The 23,263-nt window shown below is 40.5% G+C and overlaps 1 protein-coding gene across 3 annotated transcripts in view; it reads left to right on the plus strand.

Moving 5' to 3' along the window:
- The window catches only part of MGAT5 (alpha-1,6-mannosylglycoprotein 6-beta-N-acetylglucosaminyltransferase), a 242,963-nt gene that overhangs the window by 62,623 nt on the left and 157,077 nt on the right, over positions 1-23,263 (plus strand). For all 3 annotated transcript variants that reach the window (XM_034785257.1, XM_034785258.1, XM_034785259.1), the window contains exon 2: positions 21,539-21,937. In XM_034785257.1, coding sequence (XP_034641148.1) covers positions 21,697-21,937 — 241 coding nt within the window. In that variant the 5' untranslated portion in view covers positions 21,539-21,696. The remainder of the gene's footprint in view (positions 1-21,538; positions 21,938-23,263) is intronic.

The raw sequence follows: 23,263 nt of genomic DNA on the forward strand, positions 1-23,263 counted from the left end.
ATAGCTCTGTGCATTCAACTGTTTCATTTACCTTGCCATTGTCTAAATGCATCTTGCCTGTCAGGTAACTCTTGTTAAAAACATTTTTTCATCTGCTTAATAAATGTCTTGTTTGCTTCCTTTTTGATTTCCGCTGAATTAGGTTGTTATCTTAGACCTCAGGGCATGTGCTTCTCTTTTTTCTGCCAGATCTTTTAATTTCTTTTTCAGCTTGACACATTATCCATCTTCCAATCATTTTCAGCTCATCAGAGCAAATTTTTGCTTTTTTTTCTCGCTAATGAGTCTTTTCTCCACAACTTCCTTGTCTATATATTGCCATCCTGTGTTTGCATCATGTATTGAGCCAGTGAAGCACTAAAAGTTCTTGCGTATATCAAAAATGTGGGTCAGAATCTTGACTCCGCCCTCCAGCTTTTCTTGGAGATGTTATTCATCCATAGCCTTAAACAGCAAAAACACACACCTATGAAATCTCTCCATTTCTTTCTATTTTGTTTTGTGAAGGATCTCCTTAACTGAGATGGAGAGGTTTGCCCTAAACATGAAGAGAGTGCTAGGTAGGACTCAGCACCATATAGAGCTATATGTAATTTACTCTGCATGTGTGTCATATGTAGAGCTATGTAATTAATTTTCTAAGGAACTGCTCCCCTAGCCCCATGTAAATAGGAATGAAATTAAACTTCCTTACAGAAGACCAGTGGAGAAGACCAGTATACAACTCATACAATTTAAGAAAAGTCACCATTTTTGAAGGAATTGATAAAATCATAGAAATTAGAGAAGAAACCTGTCAGGTCAATCAGTCAGTCTTTCTGACAATGCAGGATAGGTCCCTCAAATACTCCCTTCTGCCCCCACCCCCCCTGTGCTTTCATGGGAAGAAAAGTCTTTCTGGGAAGAATCAGGAAATAGGTAAGAGTTGGTGCAGGAACAGCATTGTTTTATCGTAGTGATTCTCAAATTGTGTTCTGTGGAATGCTGCTGATCCTCCCTGTTACCAGCAGTTTCATATTTCCTGTATTGGAAGGAGCCAGGAAGCCCTGCAAAATTTGCAGTTGGAGAGGAGGAGGGTGAGCCTGGTATTAGCTAACTCTGAGGAGGAGGAAGAGGAAAAAATAGGAGATACTCACAGGGGCAAGAGGTATGAATGGCACTAGAGTGGCAAGCCACCATTAGGAGAGGAAGGTGCAGTGGACAAAGGAATGAGGCAGTGGACAGCATGTCCAGGAAAGATGGGAATCAAGCAGCAGGAAAGCATATGCAGGGGGAGGATGAGAGGAATGACATGACTGGGTGTCAGGGAAACAGAGACAGAGAGATGGGGGAGAGATAAGGAGTGAAGGAGACAAAAGGGCAAAATAGTACATTCAAAGTATATTAAAACACTTGGCTAATATTTTCCATGTAAACAATTGCATTTGTTGCAGTAGTGTGCTTTTAAACTGGAAGGGAGGTGGTCTGAGACCCCATTGTAAAGATGTGGTCCAGGCAATGAGAGTTTGAGACCCCCCCTGAGTTACATTTGTAGACCACTCAAAAGTAATAGGGCGTCTGATTAAGATGAAACCTGTTTAATAGGGTAAAATTCCTATATATGCAGTTGGTGCTGATGGCCATACTCCGGGAGTCCTTAAGTTGAAATATGACGTGTTTTCATGTCTAACAAGTGGTATAGGTTTCCGATATACTGTGTCTGTTTAGTAGCCTTCACTATCACATGTTACTACTTCTCACTGCTTTAAATAAAGGGAAACTTCAAAACTAGGGCTCTGTGAATTAAATTTATCTACCTAGCAACTTCTGTGGTGAAGGTCCGTGATAAGGGCAGAGTTGGTAACAAAAGGTAATTGTAAACGAAGATCTATTGTATGTTTTAAAGACAGTTTTGCTTTGTCTTATTTAAAGATGATCTCAGCAAGGAAAAAAATCTTCTATTATATATAATATAATATTGCATATAAAGTGACAGGATTCTGTCAGAGAAAGAAATTAACAAATTAAGGGACACTTTTTGAAATTGAAGCCTCTAAAATAGTTATGATTAAGGCTACGTTTTAGTCACGGGTATTTTTAGTAAAAGTCATGGACAGGTCACGGGCAGTAAACAAAAATTCATGGCCTGTGACCTGTCCATGACTTTTACTATAAGCCCCTAATTAAAACTTGGGCAGAGGGCCACGGGTGCTCTGGGGAGGGCTGTTCGGGAGACGGGAGTGCAGGCTGCAGCCCAGGCCCCCCGCTGGGGCTGGGGGGGAGGGTTGGCGGGGTTGGCAGGGGTTTCCTACCCAGCTCCACGTGTCCCAGTAGTTCCTAAGCGGTAGAGGGGCTAGGGGGCTCTGCACGCTGCTCCTGTCACAAGCACCGGCTGTGCAGCTCCCATTGGCCAGGAACCACAGCTATTGGGACTTGCGGGGGTGAGGCCTGCAGGTGCAGGCAGCACATGGCACGGAGCCCCCTGGCCCCTCCACCACCTAGGAGCTGCAGGGCCATGCCAGTGGGAGCTGGGGATCCCCCCACCCTGAGGTAAGCGCTTCCCCTGCACCTCCCAAACTCCCCTCCCTCTAGCCCTGAGCCACACACCCAAATTGCCTGGCTTGGGCAGCCCCTGAGCCAGCACCAGCTGCTGTAGAAATCACGGAGGTCACTGAAAGTCACGGAATCCATGACCTCTGTGACAGACTTGCAGCCTTAGTTATTATATAAATATTGATGTTTACCAAAATATTAATATTTACTTTTGGAATGATCATGTAGGATGGGCAGAGGTTTGTCTTTCAACCTTGTACAATAAAGTTCCTCTTGAGAAACAAATCTTGAATTAAAATATCAATAGCAATAAAAGCGACAAACAAATACATTCCAGTGGGAAAGCCTCAGGCATTGCAGCATGGTCTGCCTCCAAAATACAGATGATCATAAAAAGGACTAGATGTGAATGAAAAATGTTTTCATCTAATCATTATTGTAGTCTTTATCAAGACCAAAAAGAGGAAATGGTTTTCTCAGGGCAATACAAAAGACTGTTTTCCACCTTATCCAATGACTGGGGAGAGAGCCAATGTAGGTGTAAGGGGAGGAGCATTGTTTGTCATAAATTGTATCAAAAGGGTAATCAAAAGAAAACTTAGTCTGGCTCTGACCTTTGGTAGCCACATGTTATGCCAAATTAATGTATTCTGTCAGATACCAAGGGATTAGAAGGTGTTCCAAATCTGTCAACCTTTTTTTCTTGCTCTGTTGGTTTGTTGCTTTTGCAGCTGCTACCTAAGCTTGTGAGAGCAGTCCAGTGCTACTGCACAGATTGATAGTGCTTAACACTCAGTGTAGTCAGTGTAAACTCAAAGTTTTCATTTAGCTGAGCATGGGCCATAGCTGAAGTGGTGCTGCTCTACTGAATTTACAAGTAAAGATGTTCTAAAGTGTCCGTTGAGTATATATATTGAAAACTATATAGATATTAAATCCTGCATATATCCAGAGAACTGCCAATACCGCACCAGCTTAGCTAACAATTGGATGATAGGACATGGATAACTAGGTAAATTGTGGCCTAATGTTTAGCATTATTCCTGGCTTTGCCTCTAACATACTATGTGGACTTGGACAAGTTATTTAACCTCTTTTAGTTTACAATTCTCTATAAGACTTTACTATCTCATAGGGGTGTAGAGAATTAAATAAGTGCTTTGTAAAAATTAGGGCTGTTGATTAATTGCAGTTAACTCACGCAATTAACTCAAAAAAATTAATCGCGATTAATCACACTTTAAACAATAGAATACCAATTGAAATTTATTAAATATTTTTGGATGTTTTTCTACATTTTCAAATATATTGATTTCTATTAAACACGGAATACAAAGTGTACACTGCTCACTTTATATTATTTTTTATTACAAATATTTGCACTGTAAAAATGATAAATAGTATTTTTCAATTCACCTCATATAAGTAGTGGAGAGCAATCTCTTTATCATGAAAGTGTAACTTACAAATGTAGATTTTTTTGTTATATAAATGCCCTCAAAAACAAAACAATGCAAAACTTTAGAGCCTACAAGTCCACTCCATCCTACTTCCTGTTCAGCCAATCGCTAAGACAAACAAGTTATTTGCTGCCTGCTTCTTATTTACAATGTCACCTGAAAATGAGAACAGGCATTCACATGGCACTTTTGTAGCCGGCGTTGCAAGGTATTTACGTGCCAGATACACTAAACAGTTGTATGCCCCTTCATTTTTTCGCCACCATTCCAGAGGACATGTTTCCATGCTGATGATGCTCGTTTAAAAAAATAGTGCGTTAGTTAAATTTGTGACTGGACTCCTTGGGGGGAGAATTGTATGTCCCTTGCTCTGTTTTACCTACATTCTGCCATATATTTCGTAGCATATTTTATAGCAGTCTCGGATGATGAACCAGCACATGTTCTTTTTAAGAACATTATCACAGCAGATTCGACAAGACGCAAAGAAGGTACCAATGTGAGATTTCTGAAAATAGCTACAAGCACTCGACCCAAGGTTTAAGAATCTGAAGTGCCGTCCAAAATCTGAGAGGGATGGGGGGTGGAGTATGCTTTCAGAAGTCTGAAAAGAGCAACACTCAGATGCGGAAACTACAGAACCCGAACCACCTAAAAAGAAAATCAATCTTCTGCCGGTGTCATCTGACTCAGATGATGAAAATGAACATGCATCAATCCACTCTGCTTTAGATTGTTATCGAGCAGAACCCGTCATCAGCATGGATGCATGGCCTCTGGAATGGTGGTTGAAACATGAAGGAACTGAATCTTTAGCGCGTCTGGCACGTAAATATTTTGCGATACCAGCTACAACAGTGACATGCGAACACCTGTTCTCACTTTCCGGTGACGTTGTAAGCAAGAAGCAGGCACCATTATCTCCTGCAAATTGTAACCAAACTTGGTTGTCTGAGCAATTGACTGACGTAGGACTGGGTGGACTTGTAGGCTCTAAAGTTTTTTGCATTGTTTTATTTTTTAATGCAATTTTTTTGTACATAATTCTACATTTGTAAGTTCAACTTTCATGATAGAGATTGTACTACAGTAGTTGTATTAGATGAATTGAAAAATACTGTTTATTTTGTTTTTTACAATGCTAATATTTGTAATAAAAAATTAATTAGTGAGCACTATACACTTTGTATTCTGTGTTGTAATTGAAAGCAATATATTTGAAAATGTAGAAAAGATTCAAAAATATTTAAATAAATGGTGTTCTATTATTGTTTAACAGTGCAATTAATCACGAATAGTATTTTTAATTGCGCGATTAATTTTTTTAGTTGCTTGACAGTCCTAAAAAAAATTAATCTGCTAAAAGATACTAGATAGCAAGTAATCCAATAATCTGTGTGTAACACTGGTTTCTGCTGGATGGAATCAGAACTGATCAGCTGTTGATGACAGGCCCTATAACTACTAAAAGCTAAGTGCAATTTTCCTTTAATTCAGGTAGTTGGGTCTATGCTTTTGGAGCAGAAGGATGTGGGTTCTGTCCCTATTGTTGCTATGGAGTTCTGAGTGGCTGTGGTATGTGTTGCATGGTGACAGCTGTAGTCACAGATTTCCTGGTATTTTTATATTATCCTGTATAACAGCATGTATCACACTTGAGCAAGCCCTTCAAAAATAAAGCTCTTAAGTCATAGGAGTGATATAACTGTGGTTTATGAGAATCTGACACTTTAGAGTGAAAAGTGATGAGCAGTGTCAGAATAACCCCATTGCTGAACCAGCAAAATTATTCTACAAAATATTCATATCAGCTGAGGTCGATAAGCACCTGGAAAATGCTTACCTGCCTTTGGTTTTGCAAGCTGGCATTACAAAGATGATGTAAGACAAATATTATTGCATGATGTGAGATGGTTTCTAACATTTTTTCTCTTTTTGTAGATGACAAAATGACTTGCTAATCCTTTGGTCTCATACATTGATATATTAATAATATCATATAAACATGAAAATGTACATACGGTACAGGAAATATGTATTAAAAGTATTAAGCAACTGACATACACAACTGTGACTAACTTGGAAATTTAATTCAGAGGCAAATTAATTGTCAGCTCTTCAACTAATTTGAGAAAAGAACTTCTATGCAGAAATAAGTAAGGATTGGAATAAGCTATAGCATAGTTGCTTGCAAACAGATGACTCTTCTTTAATTACCAAAATTCTAATTCCATTAAATTCTGTGCTTTCTCAGATAGTGCTTAATTTACAGTTTGTCTAGTCCATTGGTTCCCAAACTTTAATAACTTGTGAACCCCTTTCACTAAAATGTCAAGTCTCGTGAACTCCCCTCTAAAAATGAATATTTCCAGGGATTTTCTCCTTTACCTGAGAATAAATGATAAAAGCAGTGATCTTGGGAATATAATTTTTTTATGACCTGCTTACTACACACTGTTTATTATTAATTATTATTTATCATTACAATATTTTTCTTATATTATGAAAACGGCATCACTCTTCCAATATCTCACTTTCATAGCTTGTATCACTTTGAATAAGCCTGTTTATAAGACAAGACTCCTATGTTTCATCAAGGAATATCAGATGTGAAACAGCATGAAGGTATTTAAGAAGCCAACTCAGAGTTCCTCCTACACAAGCATTCAGGTCTTGAGCAAGCCAGGCAAACAATGCATGTTACAACAAAGCTTAAACTTGTTCTTCATAATAATTTTAAAAACAATACTAGCTGCCTATTAATTTTAAATACAGCAAAAATTATTCACCTCCCTATCCATTTCTTATAAGGAGTCTTGATGTTGAAGCTCCTTAGTGTGGTAGGATTGCTTGTGTTGATCTGCTTAGCTCTTGGAAGTCCGGGGGCTCTGGGCTGCTGGCCCCGTGCTGCCTGGCAGGGCCGGCTCTGGCTTTTTTGCCGCCCCAGGCAAAAAAGCCTCCCCCGCCCCGGCGGGGAGTGCAGCAGGGGAGGGCGCCAAGCCCGGCTGTGGGCCCGCACTCCCCTAGCGGCCGGAGCGCGGGGGGAGGGCAGCGAGCCCGCCGTGGCTACGCTCTCCCCGGCGGCCAGAGCGCTGGGAGGAGGTCGGTGAGCCCAGCTGGAGCGCCGGGGGGAGGGCGGCGAGCCCAGCCAGAGCTCCACTCTCACCGGCGGCCGGAGCGCTGCGGGGAGGGCGGCGAGCCCGGTCACGGCCCCGCTCTCAGGCCGGAGCGCCGCGCCGCCCCTGTTCAGGTGCCGCCCCAAGCACATGCTTGGTGGGCTGGTGCCTGGAGCCGGCCCTGCTGCCTGGGGTCCCTAGGGACAACTCTGTCCGCCATTAGGGAATTTTTTCCTGAGAACCCCCTGTAACATTTTGAGAACCACCAGGGGTTCATGAACCCCAGTTTGGGAACCACTGGTCTAGTCTCATAAAATAGACTATATTCAAAATGCTCGCCAAGAACAAATCTGTAGGAAGAAATTTTATATGCTGACCCAGATTCAAAACTTTCCCACATAACAAGAAAAAAACCCACTACAAAGGACTTTGTTTAAGCTGAGAATTTATTTTTAAAAAAGGCTTTATTCTTCCTGTGACTCAGTAATATACAGTTGATTAAAATATGGAGTGTTCCTTTCCCACAACTTTTAAAATTTTGTTTTATTTTAGTTTAAATATTTCAGTTGGGGAAGACTCAGTTGCTTGCGGGAGTTCCACCTCATTGTCATTTGGGCTTTAAAACTGAAATAATTACAGGATTTTATGGAAAACTATTTTTTTCAAACTCTGGTTAGTTTTAATTTTTCTTTGAATTATGCTTATTTGTGAAGTGTGTTTCATTAATGGGGATGATGGATGAGAGGCTATTTGCACCATGTATGTCTCTTTAGTTGTGCTGACACCGCTATTTTTAATTTTAACTACATCTTTTAAAAAAAATTATTTTCAAAAAAGAGAGTGCAGTATGACTGTTCCAAGGAGGTGCATTCACAGGTCGCCTGAATAACACAAATGTAAAAATATAAAAATGTTATTCAGAATTATAGGGCTCAGCTTCAGTAAGTTTGTATCCTTCCTTGCAAAACAGATCATGCTTCACATGAACCTAAAATAATACCTCTGTCTTGTCTGACCTTGGTCTGTCTGGATTCTGGCCTGGGTAAGGTAAAGGATTGCACTACTTGTGTTGGTCAGGAATAAAGATCAGTTGTCCACACAGATATGAGGTCTGGGATAATGTGGAATGGGAGGTGCTGTTAACTTGCCTGTGGTCCCTGGGGGTTGAACAGAACTGCCTTTGGGTGGCTTCTTCCTTTTCTCTTGGATAGGATGTAGAAAGTGGTAACTACTCTTCTGCCAAGAGGTCTCATTCAGGTGGTGTGTACTAGGGTGATTTGTGCTTTATTCAGTGTATGCGAGAGCCTGTTAGTGAGATGTGTGCTGAAGTGCTTTCAGTATGTTGATGACACCTAGCATATAGTTCCCCCTTGTCTAGCCCAGATGTGGTGAGGGTCTTTCTTTGTGTAGGAGTCAGAGTAGAGCACAGATGAGAGCAGGCTAGTTGAGGCATAGAACACTCTAGTGACCTTAGACCAGGGATGGGCAAACCATGGCCCGGGGGCCGCATCCGACCCTTCAGATGCATTAATCCAGCCCTCAAGCTCCCCCTGGAGAGCAGGGTCTGGGGCTTACCCTGCTCCGTGCTCCAGCCGGGGAGCAGGGTCGGTGGTTGTCCCCGCTCTGCGCGTGCCATGGCTCTGCCCAACTCCCAGAAGCAGCAGCATGTTCCCCTCCCTCCCCCCCGGCTCCTACACGTAGGGGCAGCCAGGGGGCTCCACATGCTGCCCACAGCCCAAGCGCTGCCCCATAGCTCCTGTTGGCCAAGAACCACGGCCAATGGGAGTTGCAGGGGCAGAGCAGCCTGGCTGTGCCTCCGCATAGGAGCCAGAGGGGGGACATGCCGCTGCTTCTGGGAGCTGCTTGAGGTAAGCTCTGCCAGGTCACAACCCCCTGCCCCAGCCCTAGCACTGATCACTCTCCCACCCTCCAAACCCCTCAGTTCCAGCCTGGAGCACCCTCCTGCACCCCAACCCCACCCCAGAGCCTGCACCCCTAGCCAGAGCCCTCACTCCCCCCACCCCAACCCCCAGCCCAGAGCCCCCTCCTGCACCCTGAACTCCTCGTTTCTGGCCCCACCCCAGAGCCCGCACCCCCCTCACACCCCAACCCTCAATTTTGTGAGCATTCATGGCCCGCCATACAATTTCCATACCCAGATGTGACCCTCGGGCCAAAAAGTTTGCCCACCCCTGCCTTAGACCTTCCATGTGGTACACTGTCTTCCTCTGTGAATTCCACTTTCTCTGTGCATATGTGGAGTAATTAGCTTACTTTGGTAACAAAATACATTAAATAATAAGATCTAGTATTTAGTTATTACAGGTATACAAATAAAATTTATAAGTTTTATCATTCCTCTTTATTCCTGCTAGCACTGCACAGCCATTCCATCTTTAGGAAAGTGGATTTTTTCCCCCAGACTAACAGAATTGCTAACAAAGGGCATGTCTACAGTATGGGTACTACAGGAGCACAACTGTAGCTAAGCTGCTGTAGCTCCCATAGTGCTTCCTACATCAACGGTAGCTGTGTCTACTGGGGGTTAGGTCAGCTTAACTAAGGCACCTTGGATGTGAATTTTTTGCACCCCTGAGTGTTACAGCTAGGTCAATCCTTAATTTTAAGTCAAGACCAAGGTTAAGGATCAGAAGTGTGCCCTTGTTGCCAAAAAGGCCAACGGCATATAGGCTGTATTAGTAGGAGCTAATCAAGGGAAGTAGCAGATTGAGGGAAGTGATTATTCCCCTCTGTTCAGCACTGGTGAGGCCACACCTGGAGTATTACATCCAGTTTTGGTCCCCACACTACAGAAGGGATGTGGACAAATTGGAGAGAGTCCAGCGGAGGGCAACGAAAATGATTAGGGGGCTGGGACACATGACTTACGAGAAGAGGCTGAGGGAACTGGGGTTATTAGTCTGCAGAAGAGAAGAGTGAGGGGGATTTGATAGCAGCCTTCAACTACCTAAAGGGAGGTTCCAAAGGGGATGGAGCTAGGCTGTTTTCAGTGGTGGCAGATGACAGAACAAGGAGCAATGGTCTCAAGTTGCAGTGGGGAAGGTCTAGGTTGGATATGAGGAAAAGCTATTTCACAAGGAGGGTGGTGAAGCACTGGAATGGGTTACCTAGGGAGGTGGTGGAATATCCATCCTTGGAGGTTTTTAGGGCCTGGCTTGACAAAGCCCTGGCTGGGATGATTTAGTTGGTCTTGGTCCTGCTTTGAGCGGGGGATTGGACTAGATGACCTCCTGAGGTCTCTTCCAACCCTAATCTTCTATGATTCTATGATAAGGGTTAACTTCATCATTACCGTTTTACTAGGAATTGTAGAATTCTACTAGGAATTCTCTGCACCTTTCAGGATTGGGCTCTAAATCATGAGACCTGCATGCCTTTCAGAAAGTACAGTTTTATGGATCATCTGAAATAAATTATACTATACAACTCATATGTAAACTGACCGTTGTCAGTATGGAAGTGGGCGGGGGGTTGGTAATCATGTTGGAAACCTGATGAGGATCCTCATCCATTGCTCCCACTTTTGGATTTACTAAAAATGAATAAAATAGCTTGCAAGTGAGCAAGCACATTTCTAAATGACTCTTGTAGAGTTTCCCATGTTGCTTTAAAAACTATGAGAAGACCTTTCCTTCAAATTGTATGTTGATTGACTCTCTCAAGTTTTTCTTCAGCGTAGACTTGCTAGCAAAGAATCAGCTATTTCTTTATTTGCTTTTTTAAAAAGATCAGATATCATAAAGCACTTCTGCTCTTTCATTGAAAAACTACTACCTCAGGCCTTGAAGTTTTACTAGAGATGCGAGGTTTGAATTCCATGTTGTAGAAAATCAGTTTTCAGGCCCACCATCTTCTGTCATCTCATCTGAGTAGCTCTTGTCAGGACTGGGAAGAGATTGTAATGTTTGTGAATGAATGCTAATTTCGACTTGTTTTTCTAGTTTCCCAAATAAAGGCATTTTGAGACAGTGACAAGATGAAAGGTTATTAACCTATTGGCATTTGCTTAGGATGCTTCATTCCTCATTCCTTTCCATTCTGGGACACTTTTTGTCACTCCTCTGTGCTTCTGTCTAAATGTATAAAGCCATTTCAATGTTCAATGTGAGTCACCTTAAGTAGATTTGTGACAAAATCAGCAGGAAACTTGAGTAATCGCACATTTTTACTTCCAGCATTTTTCTCTGGAGCTTTGGTTTAAAGAAAACTAAGCTGTATATTATCTCGAACAATGGCATTAATGTGCCCCTCACTGGTTTTCAAGTTCTTACATATTTCTGTATTATCCTTCTCCACATCTCTGACCCCTGCCTTCTGGGTCTTTTAATCTTATCTGATTCTCTTAACTTCAAAATCACACTCTTACTGCCAGGCTTGGAATGCACTGCAGTACCTCTGATTTCCTTTTGATGCTTGCACTCATAAATCAGGCTAACCTGTGGTGATGTTCTGAATGCTGTTGTTGCTACTCTGCTACAGATAAATTAAACCCCTAAGGATTAAAAATAGGATCAGTGGGGCCATATGTACTTGTTCTGCAACATCTCTTTACTATCAGATCATTGTCTTTCCAAGCCACGTCTGCATTAGAAGCTCTGAAGAAGTATGAGCTTTGAGTCCCCTGGCTGGGCATCTGTTTCATTGTTGGGTCATCTTGTTCTACCTGTTCAGCATTCCCAACTGGCTAGCACAACAGCTTTCTCTTTTCCATAAATGGGAAATGTAGCTTCCATGAGCCTTAGAATAGTGGATAGAGAGCAGAGCCCGTGCAAAATGTTGTCCCAAAGCATAATTCCAGAACATTAATTTTCTAGCATATTTTGTATTTTTTTCTGATGAAAAGTTTACTCTGGTTGTGGGGACAGTTGATTATACATGCTGAAATCACAGGTTGCAGCCAGTCTGAGTTATTTGTTTATAACTTGGTATCATCAGCTTGCACAAGGCAGTACAGTAGATCCTATTCCAAATAACTTACAGTTTAAAGCTGCAGTGGATACAATAAAGTACAGAACAAATGTAGAAGGTAGGTGCTCTGCCCCATTGGTGGTTTTTCAGAAATCTTTTTTAAGAAGGTAAAAGGAAGAGAAAAGCTGGGGGTGCTGAATTGGTAAATGAATTGCCTATTTTTTAGTTGGGATAATGTGGAAGGGTATTTATGTTGAACCTACTCAGTACAGCACACTGAAGAGTAATGATCCTGACACTGTGGATTCAAGATTTATTTTGCTGTGTTCGTTTTTTAGGACAACAAAACTTCTGATTTGCATCAGAGTGAGATTTGTACTTGCAAAAAAAAAAAAAAAAAAATCTCCGGAGGAGGGATTGTTACTGTTTTAATCTCTCCAGGCATCACAAAATCTGGCGACAAGTAAATAGGTCACTAGCATAAAGAGAGGAGCATCTGCTGCTGCCCATTTCTGTGTAGCTAAGCTACATATTGTGGTATGCTTGGCTGGAAACTAGAAAGATTTCAAAATACTTAGTATAATCAGGGACTTTCATAAAAAATCTTTGAGTTGCCACCCATCGTGTTCACAAGTGACAAAGCTATTTTGGAAAGTGAAGGTAGGCTGCTTGTTCAAGGCGAAAAGTGATGTTTTTTTAAGGCATCTCACCAAAGGCTGCTCTTCTCCCCAGTACCTCAATTTCCCCTACACTTTCTTCTTTAAAAAGAAAAGAGAAATAAATATATATTTTTACTTCCAATCTCCGTCCGTCCGTCCTGCCTCAGCTGTCAACCTGGCATCATTCTGCTTCTCTCACTTTGTTGACTTGCATCCGGAGGTGGTTATTCTGTGCCCCACTTGAGGTGTAGTTGAGGGTTAGGAGAGAGGGAGAGAGAGGGATGAGAGCGTTCTGTTTATATAATTAAAAAAAGTCAGGAAAGATGACAAAAATGTTTTCAAGAATTCTTAATGCAGTTAAGGTAACTGCTTTGTGCATTTATTTTGTGTTAAGCAATTTAAATTCTGAAATGTGCTTTTAATGACAGGGGTAAAAGAAGCTATTGAACGGGTTAACTCATTATCACATAGCTTTCAAATACCCTTTCTCTCTGTGAGGTGATCTGAAGGGCAGCTCCTTCAGGCTAAAACAGTAGGTGGGTGCATGGGTTGACACAGCTGGAAGTTGCTATCTGCATATCTTTCATTTGCTTACTGGTGTTTGCCACAGAGGCACTGTTTTATCCAGAGTGCATCTGTCTTTTTGCTAGCTGTGGTGAGTTTTTTGCATTTTATCAGATTGTCTGCCTTAGATGTGAAAAGTGCGAATCATTTAAAATTGAATTTTTAAGATGTAAACTTACCAAACCATTTTAAGGTTGCTAAAAGGTTCATTATGGGCTAATTCAAAGTCCACTGAAGTCAGTGGGAGCCTTCCCACTGATTTCAGTGAGCTTTGGATCTGGCTGTATTTGTTGTATAGATCTCACATCAGATGGGTTTTGGCTACAAATATTCTAGTCCAGGAAACACTAGGTACTTGGCTTCTTTTTGACCATTGTAAATTACCATGTGGATAAATGGGAAGAGGATGATGTGTTTGAGGCATTAAAATACAGACAGGATTGATAATTAACACTTAATAATTAAGTTCCATTTTGCATCTTTCTGTGACTTGGTTGCTGCTATCATTGCCTGATGCATAGACATTCCCTTCTGTGTGAAGCAAGCAGGAGGCAACCAATAGGAACTAAGAATTTTGTGCACTCCGGCCCTCCCTCCCGCCCCCACAAGTAGGAGATATTCCAAAGAATTTAGCAATGTGCAAATACTTTGTGAACCATGATGGTTTAGATGCTGGTGTTACAGTTGCAGAAAAACAAGTATAAAAAAAAATCTTGTTCATGTATATGCATGCCTTTTGTAATCCATTCCCTAGTTTCCATTAGTTGTTCAAATATAATATCAGACATTTTGGTACCATCTATATTGTGTATGGAAAAGGTCTGTGGTGTTGCAAACTGTTCAACAATAGACAATGTGTTGATCACATAAAGTAGAAACTTTTTTCAGAATCTAGCGCAGGGGTCGGCAACCTTTCAGAAGTGGTGTGCCGAGTCTTCATTTATTCACTCTAATTTTAAGGTTTTGCATGCCAGTAATACATTTTAACGGTTTTAGAAGGTCTCTTTCTATAAGTCTATAATATATAACTAAACTATTGTTCTATGTAAAGTAAATAAGGTTTTTAAAATGTTTAATAAGCTTCATTTAAAATTAAATTAAAATGCAGAGCCCCCCGGACCAGTGGCCAGGACCCGGGCAGTGTGAGTGCCACTGAAAATCAGCTCACGTGCCGCCTTTGGCACGCGTACCATAGATTGCCTACCCCGATCTAGCATTTCTTCATGTCTGTTTTTCTGTGCTCATACATTAGTTTTTATCAGTTGATTTCTATGTAGTTATCTCCATTCGAAGAAAAACGGCAGATGAACATAATTCTAAAATGAACTGCCTTTTTTGTCCATCTTTCATTAACAGTTCTATTATTTAAATTTAATTAACTGTGTAAAATGACCACACAGAGGAAGTCAGTAACCCAAACCTCACCAGTAATGCTGTGCCTATAAGAAGGGGAGATGAATCAGTCTCTAGGAGAGGGAAAGAAAACAAATGTTGCATATTGTCTGAAGCCATACAAGAAATTAAAGAAAGCCAGGGAAAATCAGTCTGAACAAACTAATTGAAAAAACTGTAACCGAGACTTAGAGCTGTTTCTGAATAGAGACTAGCCAACTCTGTGAAAACTAGGTTGGATGTATGCTGCGATACCCTGCTATTAATTTGCTCTTGATGGGTTGATCTGAACATACCAACACCGTCTGATATGCAGCACACCATCTACTGTGAGGTAAGTTAGCATTACTAGTAAAGTTTAATGTGTGTGTATATTAGCTGGAATTTTTGCCCTTACTTACATGTGTCACTAGTACTAGAGCTAGCTATCCCAGTTAGCTTCAGGATTTACATGAGCGCACACATATGCATCTCTTTAAATGGGTTAGTCCACTGCTGATGCATAGAGCATGAGTCCTGGCATCACTTTTCTATGGAATGTTGGGGTCATGCCAGATGTGTCCACTCACACTGGATTGGCATTTAAATAATCATAATCCGGCCTCCACATTAGCAGCCTATCCATCTGAATGGAGGTGGTGGTGGTTTCACTCTGTTGGACTTCATACTCCATAACACGGTAGTGTATTGCTGCGTATTGCAGAAACAATACAAACAGAGAAATGCAGTGTGTTCCGTTTTTAAAAAAGATCTTGGATTCTGGAAAATATTTGCATGGAGATCCTAAATCTGTCATTTTGCGAGCACACATTTGATTAGTTATGAGCTATGTGCGCTAAGTATGCGGCTTTCGAGCGCTCCATAATTATAAGTCCATCACTGATTCATAGAACTACTGAACCATACCTTGAACCGAGACACTGGAGCAACACTGTCTCAAACTTCTGTTATCACCTGACCTCTTATTAGTACAGACTGGAAAGAAAATGTCACAAATATATATGCATTTAAAAAAAATCCTAAACTTCTGTAACTCTTCTGCAACAGATTTTTTTTAAAAAATAAGATACATGCTATAGTATGTGTAATCAATCTTTATAAAACTTTGTAGCAGAACAAGAATTAACATTAACATGATATTTTGGCTGTTAAATCTTATCTCAGTGTTGTTTAACAAATCAAACAGCCCATTCTGCTTGACCATCTCAACACGTGTTGTATGATCACACATACTAGTCTAACCTAATGTCCATATAAGTAGTGGTGTACTTGTATGCAAAGTAGTGAGTTAAAGATGACACAATAGTTCTAACTGAATTTACAGTATTAAAAAAAATCTGAATGGATATATATTTCAGACTGTGGGATATAGACTTTATTTAAAAAGAAACAAGTATTAATGTAAATAGGGAGGCATGAAACCCTGAAGTGAATAAATATCAGGTTAGCCTTGGTTTTAATGCGGAATTATTATTTATTACAATATTTGGGTGGAAGGGAGCTAGATAGATTCATGGAAGATGGGTTCATCAATGGAAATTAGCCAAGATGGGCAGGAATGGTGTCCCTAGCCTCTGTTTATCAGAAGCTCGGATTGGGTGACAGGGCATGGATCACTTGATGATAACTTGTCTGTTCATTCCCTTTGGGGCACCTGCCATTGGCCACTGTCAGAGGACAGGATACTGGGCTTGATGGATCTTTGGTCTGACCCAGTATGGCCGTTCTTATGTTAAGTCCAAAGGTTTTTTCCACCTCTCTACATCAGAGTGCACCAAAGGATTTTTTTTAACCTTGGATATTTGATAGCAAGGAATTTAAATTAGTATGCATTTTTCAATATAAAAACTGAATCAGTCTGGGTCTACAGATCTCACTGCTACTTGAGGGTATATCTACACAGCAAAAACACATGGGCTAGCCTACACTAGCTAACTTGAATCCAGCTAGCACGGGTAATAATAACAGACACGATAGCACAGTGCCTTGTCCCTACATGGGATCTGTGCCAGGCTTGCACTACCTGTACTGCACTGTCTTAACTGCTGTTCTTACTCATGCTAGCTCAGGCAACTACACTAGTGCTCAGCTTTTGCTGTGTAGATATACTCTTTGTAGCTTTGTACATTACAATGTCAATTAGATGGCTTAGAATGCTAAGTAAGGTGTGCCATTTATTATTTAACATAGAAATAGTGCCGTACGTTTGTAGGGCACTTTCTTCTATAAAGTGTCTTTGCCGGAATAATTTAGCCCTGGTCTACTCTTAAAATTTAGATTATTGTAGCTACGTTGCTTGGAGTATGAAAAGTTCACACCGCCTAGCACTGTAGGTAAGTCAACCTAAACCCCAGTGTAGACATGGCTAGGCCGACGGAAGAATTCTTCTGTCAACCTAGCTACTGCTGCTTGGGTAGGTGGATTACCTACATCAATGGAAAAATCCCTTTCGTTGATGTAAGAAGCATCTACGCTATGGGGCAAAGCTGTGCCGTGTAGCACCCATGGTGTAGACGTATCCTTAATCTAAATAAAATGGTGGGGTTCTTTTTACCAAATACTCCAGTGTAGCGAGTAGGGGACCACTATGCCTTTTATAACTGGACTGTGTGTGTTTCATTTAAAAGAAAATTGGGTGGGGGGGAAGCATTGCTTGTTTCATGAAACTGCTGAAAACATGTTTTGGGTTGTTGTTTTTGTTATTGGTTTTTAAAGAAGTGTTAAATTTTTTTCTCCTACTGGCATGAAATATCAGAAACTGGCAGTCTCTTATAAGAGTGATTAATTCAGTAGAAAAAGGGCTAACTATTTTCTTAATTACTGAAGATGATTATGACCCAAATTGCATGTGGTATTGCAATTATTATGAACTTCTTTTTATGAAAATAATTTCAGAAACATGAAAAACTTGTATAACCTGAGTGTCGATTTTAGTTGGGGTGATGTGACTTACCATTTTTGCTTAAAGAGATGCATTTCAAATTGCTCTTAAATAAAGAGCTTCTTTTTTTGTTAGAACACATAAATAACATAAATTCCTGGCTATTTCCAGCAGAGTATTCACATACAGTTTTTCATATGCTCTTCTTTGTTTGGCCTATCAGCTATTTTCAACACCTTATCTAAAGATAATTCTGCTTGGTTACAATTCTCAAGTGCTTTTACATCAAATCTGCTTCTGTACAGTACTCAATGCAGTATTTGCTATTTTAGGTTGTGGTGCAGTTCCATCTAAAGTAGTTGGATCCCCACATTCATGAGCCAAATCAGAGACCAGATTTTTTTTTTTTTTTACTTTTGTTTTGCCTATCACTTACTCTAGAGACATGTACAATACATGTGGAACAATGTCTACTATCTAAAGTCCCTCTCATCCCACTCAAACAAGACTCAAGAAGACATGATGAGTTTTGGGGAAAATAGATTTTGAAGCATGCTAATCAACTAATTCGGGTTCTGTTAAACTGTGGAGGAGAGAATTCCTGATTTGAGGCCTCACTAAAAATATCACACTACCAGTCCCAACCTATTTAAATCCGGTGATTGTTTAGCTCATGTTACTGTGCATGAAGAGGGACTCTAAGGTCACCAGACACTTCAGAGTACATAGGCAACCATTCAAAGTAGCTTACAAGAAGAAATTGTGTGTGTGTTTAACTGTGATTGAGTTTAGTTTTAATTACTTTCATGGTTCTCCACCAAAACAATACCACAAAAATCTGTTTTATGCTGCATATCTGATTTCTGAACTTTGAAGTGCCCTTCTGGCCTTTGTGTGTTGACAGTTTAGGCCCTTATCCTGGCAAGACAATGTACATGCTGAGCTTCACACACTGAGAAGTCCTATTGAAGTCTTTGCATAAGTCTTTGCAGAATCAGGGCCCTAAATTTCAAGCTCTTTGGAGCAGAGAACTTGTCTTCATACATGTATTTAAATCCTCATATACTCAATGGTACTATGAAACTAAAGATCACCTGGCTACAGGATTCTGGGTATTCATCAAGCTCCTAGACACTAGAATTCCTAAACTATGAATTAGTAGACTAAATGATTGAGTAGTTGTCCAGGATGGCGACTTTTACTTAGACCGTGGAAGCTGGAACATTCATCTTGTTCCTACTCACGTGAAGGAGGTTGGGTGTGTGGAAGATGATGGGAGAATAGGTAGTCTTTTTTTCTTCCCTGTAATCTTTTTCATGAAAATGTTAACTAATTTGCTATGCACACTTCAGTTCAGCTCATGATCTTCGTTGGATTCCATTGCATTAGTTTTCTTCCTATCATATTCAATACACACATCTGCAAGAGACAGTTTATTACATGTATTTGTTTTAAGTCCAAGAAAAAGTCAAAAATTGACAGTGTTAACATTTTTTGTGAAAATGGCCATTTTTACATTGATTTTTTTGTTGTTAGTGTTAATTTTATCCATCCAGAGCTTGAGCTTGGCCACGTCTGCTTTCCCTGTGCAGGCTCTGTCTGGCAGGGCAAGTAGATGGGGCTGTGTGCCCTGGAGCTGCACTGAAGGGTCAGGGTCAGGAAGGGGCACTGTCTGGTGGGGGAGGGATGTCAGTATTCTTGGGGTATAGCTTTCTGTTCCTCGTTCCCAGAGTCTTTGCCAGCATCCCCATCAGAGGAACATAACTGCTGGCGATGGCAGCTGCAACAGTGGGGGAATGAGGCATGCAGGGAGCCTGATTCTGGCAGCTGAGACCACCTGCACAGAGCCCTGTCTGCTTCCCCTGATGGACAGAGCCCTCTCCTGACTCCAGCCTTTCAGCCTGACCCCATCAGGTCTTTGTGCCCCTGATAAACCTTATCATCCCTCGCACGGGGCTGCACCCCATAGTTTGGGAACCTCTGCCCTAAACGAACATCAATAAAAACCTTATAGTACCTCTGTAATGGGTTCGGTCTCAGAGACCCCCTTGGGACTGTCACCTGACATGCTGAGACTACCTCTGAGCCCATCTTCCCTGCCAGCTTGGGTCTTCAGAACCTTGCCTTGTTGAGCCAGATATGCTAATCTGCTGCAACATAGACCCAGGGACGGAACCACACCCCCAAAGCTGCAGACTTAACTGAAAACGGCTTAGCAAGTGTTCCTGTCACCAGCACCCAGACACCCAACTCCCAATGACATCCAAGCCCCAAATTAAATCCATTTTACTCCGTATAAAGCTTATACTGGGTAATAATGGCCCACACTTTGCATAGTTACAATAGGATCTCAGAGTTGTATTTCATATTTCTAGTTTCAGATACAAGAATGATACATTTATACAAATAGGATGACCACACTCAGTAGATTATAAGCTTTGTAATGATACCTTACAAGAGACCTTTTGCATGAAGCATATTCCAGTTACATTATATTCTCACTTATTAGCATCTTTTCATAAAATCATATGGAATGCAACGTCACAACCTCATTTATGCCATGCATTTTGTTTACTCTGGTTTCACCTTGCCCAGTCTTGAAGCACAGTATAATTATGGGAAGAAATAATATAATTGTAATGGTTAAAAACATATTAATGTAGGGCTGACAACTTTTATACGAAATTTCAGTTCATTGTGGGAGTTAGTGTCTTGGATGTCTTTGATTTAAAATCAGAGTGTTTTTACTTATTGACTTTTTTGCACTATATTCTGGCCAAAGGTGGCCATTTTCCTCCAAGGAGTGGTTAATTCTACCAAAAGCAAGGCTTCTGATAGAATTTTTGATGTGCCCATAAGTATGTACAGCAGTGCTAGCAGGCATATCTATAGTTATTCTATTAAAACAGGCAACATCTATGTTATCTGTGCAAGTACAAAATAAAAAGAGAACATTGTGTGTTCTGTATTCCTGTCTGGGAACATTATAAAGTTAAAAGGATAATGCTTTACTAAATCTGTTTTTTTAAATTAAAGGTTACACTTAATTTCCTTTTAGTATTTCTCCTTTTTACAGTGTTTTATGCTAAAAAACCTGACTTGAAACTTCCTAAGTAAGCTTTCTTTGTTCTGTTTAATATTAACTAATACGTTCAAAAAATTGGATGTTGGCTAGGTTTTATTGAGTGTTATGCAAAAATGGAGCCACTATTTGATTTTTAGATAGTCATATACTAACTCTTTGCTGAAATTGCATATGCTGAAATTAGACCAGTGAGAGCATTTTAAAACACAAAAGGTGTAGTGTGACAGTTCAGAAATATATTTATATTCATAAGTGTGGCACAGAAATGTGCTAATTGAACTCTTATTCGCTATGAAATAACTTTGAAGCTATTCCTCTGAGACGCACGGCACTGAGGCCACACAAAAACAATAGATTCTTCCAATCCTCTGAATACTTGTAATGTAAGCCAGGAGAGCTTGCATTTGCTTAAATAATGCAGAACACTTTTTTCCTTTTTCCCTTGAGAGAATCTACTTTCCTGATTACCTATCTAGCTATATGCCCTATCTCTTGCCAGAAACGAATAGCACTGTCACTGCCAGCTAAAATTACTTCTCTGAGAAAAGAATTATGGTAGGATTGTTTTAAATCCACTAAATTGGCAAGATAAGATCTTCATTCACCCATTGCACTAAAATACCTTTACCTTGAAATTCAGATTGGAAACTTTTTAAAGAATTGAATTTGGTCCAAATTTTCAAAGGTGTTCTACGCTGGTTAACATGCATTTAATTTTTTAATACTTGTTCTCTTTCCAAATCTTTTCCCAGCTTGTTCCTGCTCTGATTCATATTGTAAAGTATAACAAATTTAAAATGTACAAAGAAAGCCTGTTTTCTACTCATATTTTGCAAAAGTTACAATACAAACAAAATACAGCTTGGAGATACTCTAGTACTTTATGGTGACCATGTGCCTTTTTTTCTTTGTTTTGGCAGCAGCAGGATGGAACTGAAAGGAGGAAATACACTGACTAATGCACCAGAGTGAGATTGATTCCTGCATTGTGTGATCTTTACATACCTGGACCATGCATTTGCTCCTTGGTTTCATGCTTTAAGAACCCGTGCGGTGATTGTGAAGCTGTTGGGAAGCCATGGCATTCTTTACTCCGTGGAAACTATCTTCTCAGAAACTTGGCTTCTTTCTGGTGACTTTTGGCTTTATTTGGGGAATGATGCTTCTGCATTTTACTATTCAACAGCGAACTCAACATGAAAGCAGTTCAGTGCTTCGTGAGCAAATATTGGATCTCAGCAAAAGATATATCAAAGCATTGGCAGAAGAAAATAGAAATGTGGTTGATGGGCCTTATGTTGGGACGATGACAGCATATGGTGAGTTCATATTCTAGAATACCTAGAAGCTTCCTAGAAAATGCTGGTTAATTAATTTGTTTTCTCAACATTATTTATGGCCCAAAAAATTGACCTCATAATACAGCCCAATTGACCAAGTTGTATACTGGCAATCTCCCTATGGATAGTGGGAAGTAATCCTCTTCTCACAAGGTGTGGAGCAGCAGTGGAGCCATTCTGCTTTAGGTTGAAGTAGTGCCTTGTGGCTTCTTCAGTCCACTGGTCATTCTCTTCCATAGTCTTAATTAACTGATCTACCAGTCCTGTCCCTTAAGCCTATAGGGCTCAAAGCCCCAGCAGAGTAGGGTTCTGTGGTGCTGAAACCATACTTAAAATCCCCCAAATCCAGCCTTTGTTTTTCTCAGTGGAACTGAATATTACTGTAAGAGTGGATGGTTGTGGGGGGAAATGCACCATTTAATTCTGTAACTGTAATATTTGTACTCAAGTTAAGCAGTAAACATTTGCCTTTATAATGGAAACTTCAGAACTATATTGATTCTATTTTAAAATAATTATCTGTACTAATTAAGGTTAATGGGTTTTCTGGCCACAATCTTTCCAGCAGACAGAATATAACCAGTCATCAATAGGAACAATCAAGTCACTCACAAATCCCCAGCTACTTTATGATCTCTTAGTTTAGTCTGCACTTTCTAGATTCAGGGACAGCTCTGCCTCTGTGGTTTGAATGTGATGCTTCAGTTTTTTCTATTCTTACAGAAAAATTCCAAGCTAAGATTATTAATAGCTGGCAGTGACCAACGCGGTTCCCGCCTTTCCACTGGCTGAGAACCAAAGTTTGTTCTTCAGCCTTGCCAGAGAGATTCTTCTCAAAATGGTCTGGTTTCAGTTCACATTATTCTTTTTTGTTGAAAGATGAATTGGAGAATGTATAAAAGCTTGGAAAACTCAGAACTGAGAACCCACATGGAAAAGTCTGTGATACAAGGGGAAGGTGCTGGAGTTTGAAACATGCCTAAGAATTGCAAAGTGTTGTCTTGGAAACACCATAAAAAATGATCACCAGAATGTATCATACTCCTGTGATGATAAATATGAAGTTACAGCAGCTGGGTTTGTAGTGGGAAGGATGCAGGCAGCACAGCTAGATCACATATATGTTGCCCCAACATTCAGCAATACTGGGCTGGAGAAAGTGTGTGAATGTGCCAATATCTGTTATGACCCCAGCACATAGACCCAGCTTAATTCAGGGAAGTCATTCTATTTATGGGACAAGCCCAAAGTGATATACCCTAGCAGTAAATTACTTATTTTGCTTAAGTGGAGAAAAGGAAAAGT

Source organism: Trachemys scripta, chromosome 11 (genome assembly GCF_013100865.1).
Source record: "Trachemys scripta elegans isolate TJP31775 chromosome 11, CAS_Tse_1.0, whole genome shotgun sequence".
NCBI lineage: Eukaryota > Metazoa > Chordata > Testudines > Emydidae > Trachemys > Trachemys scripta.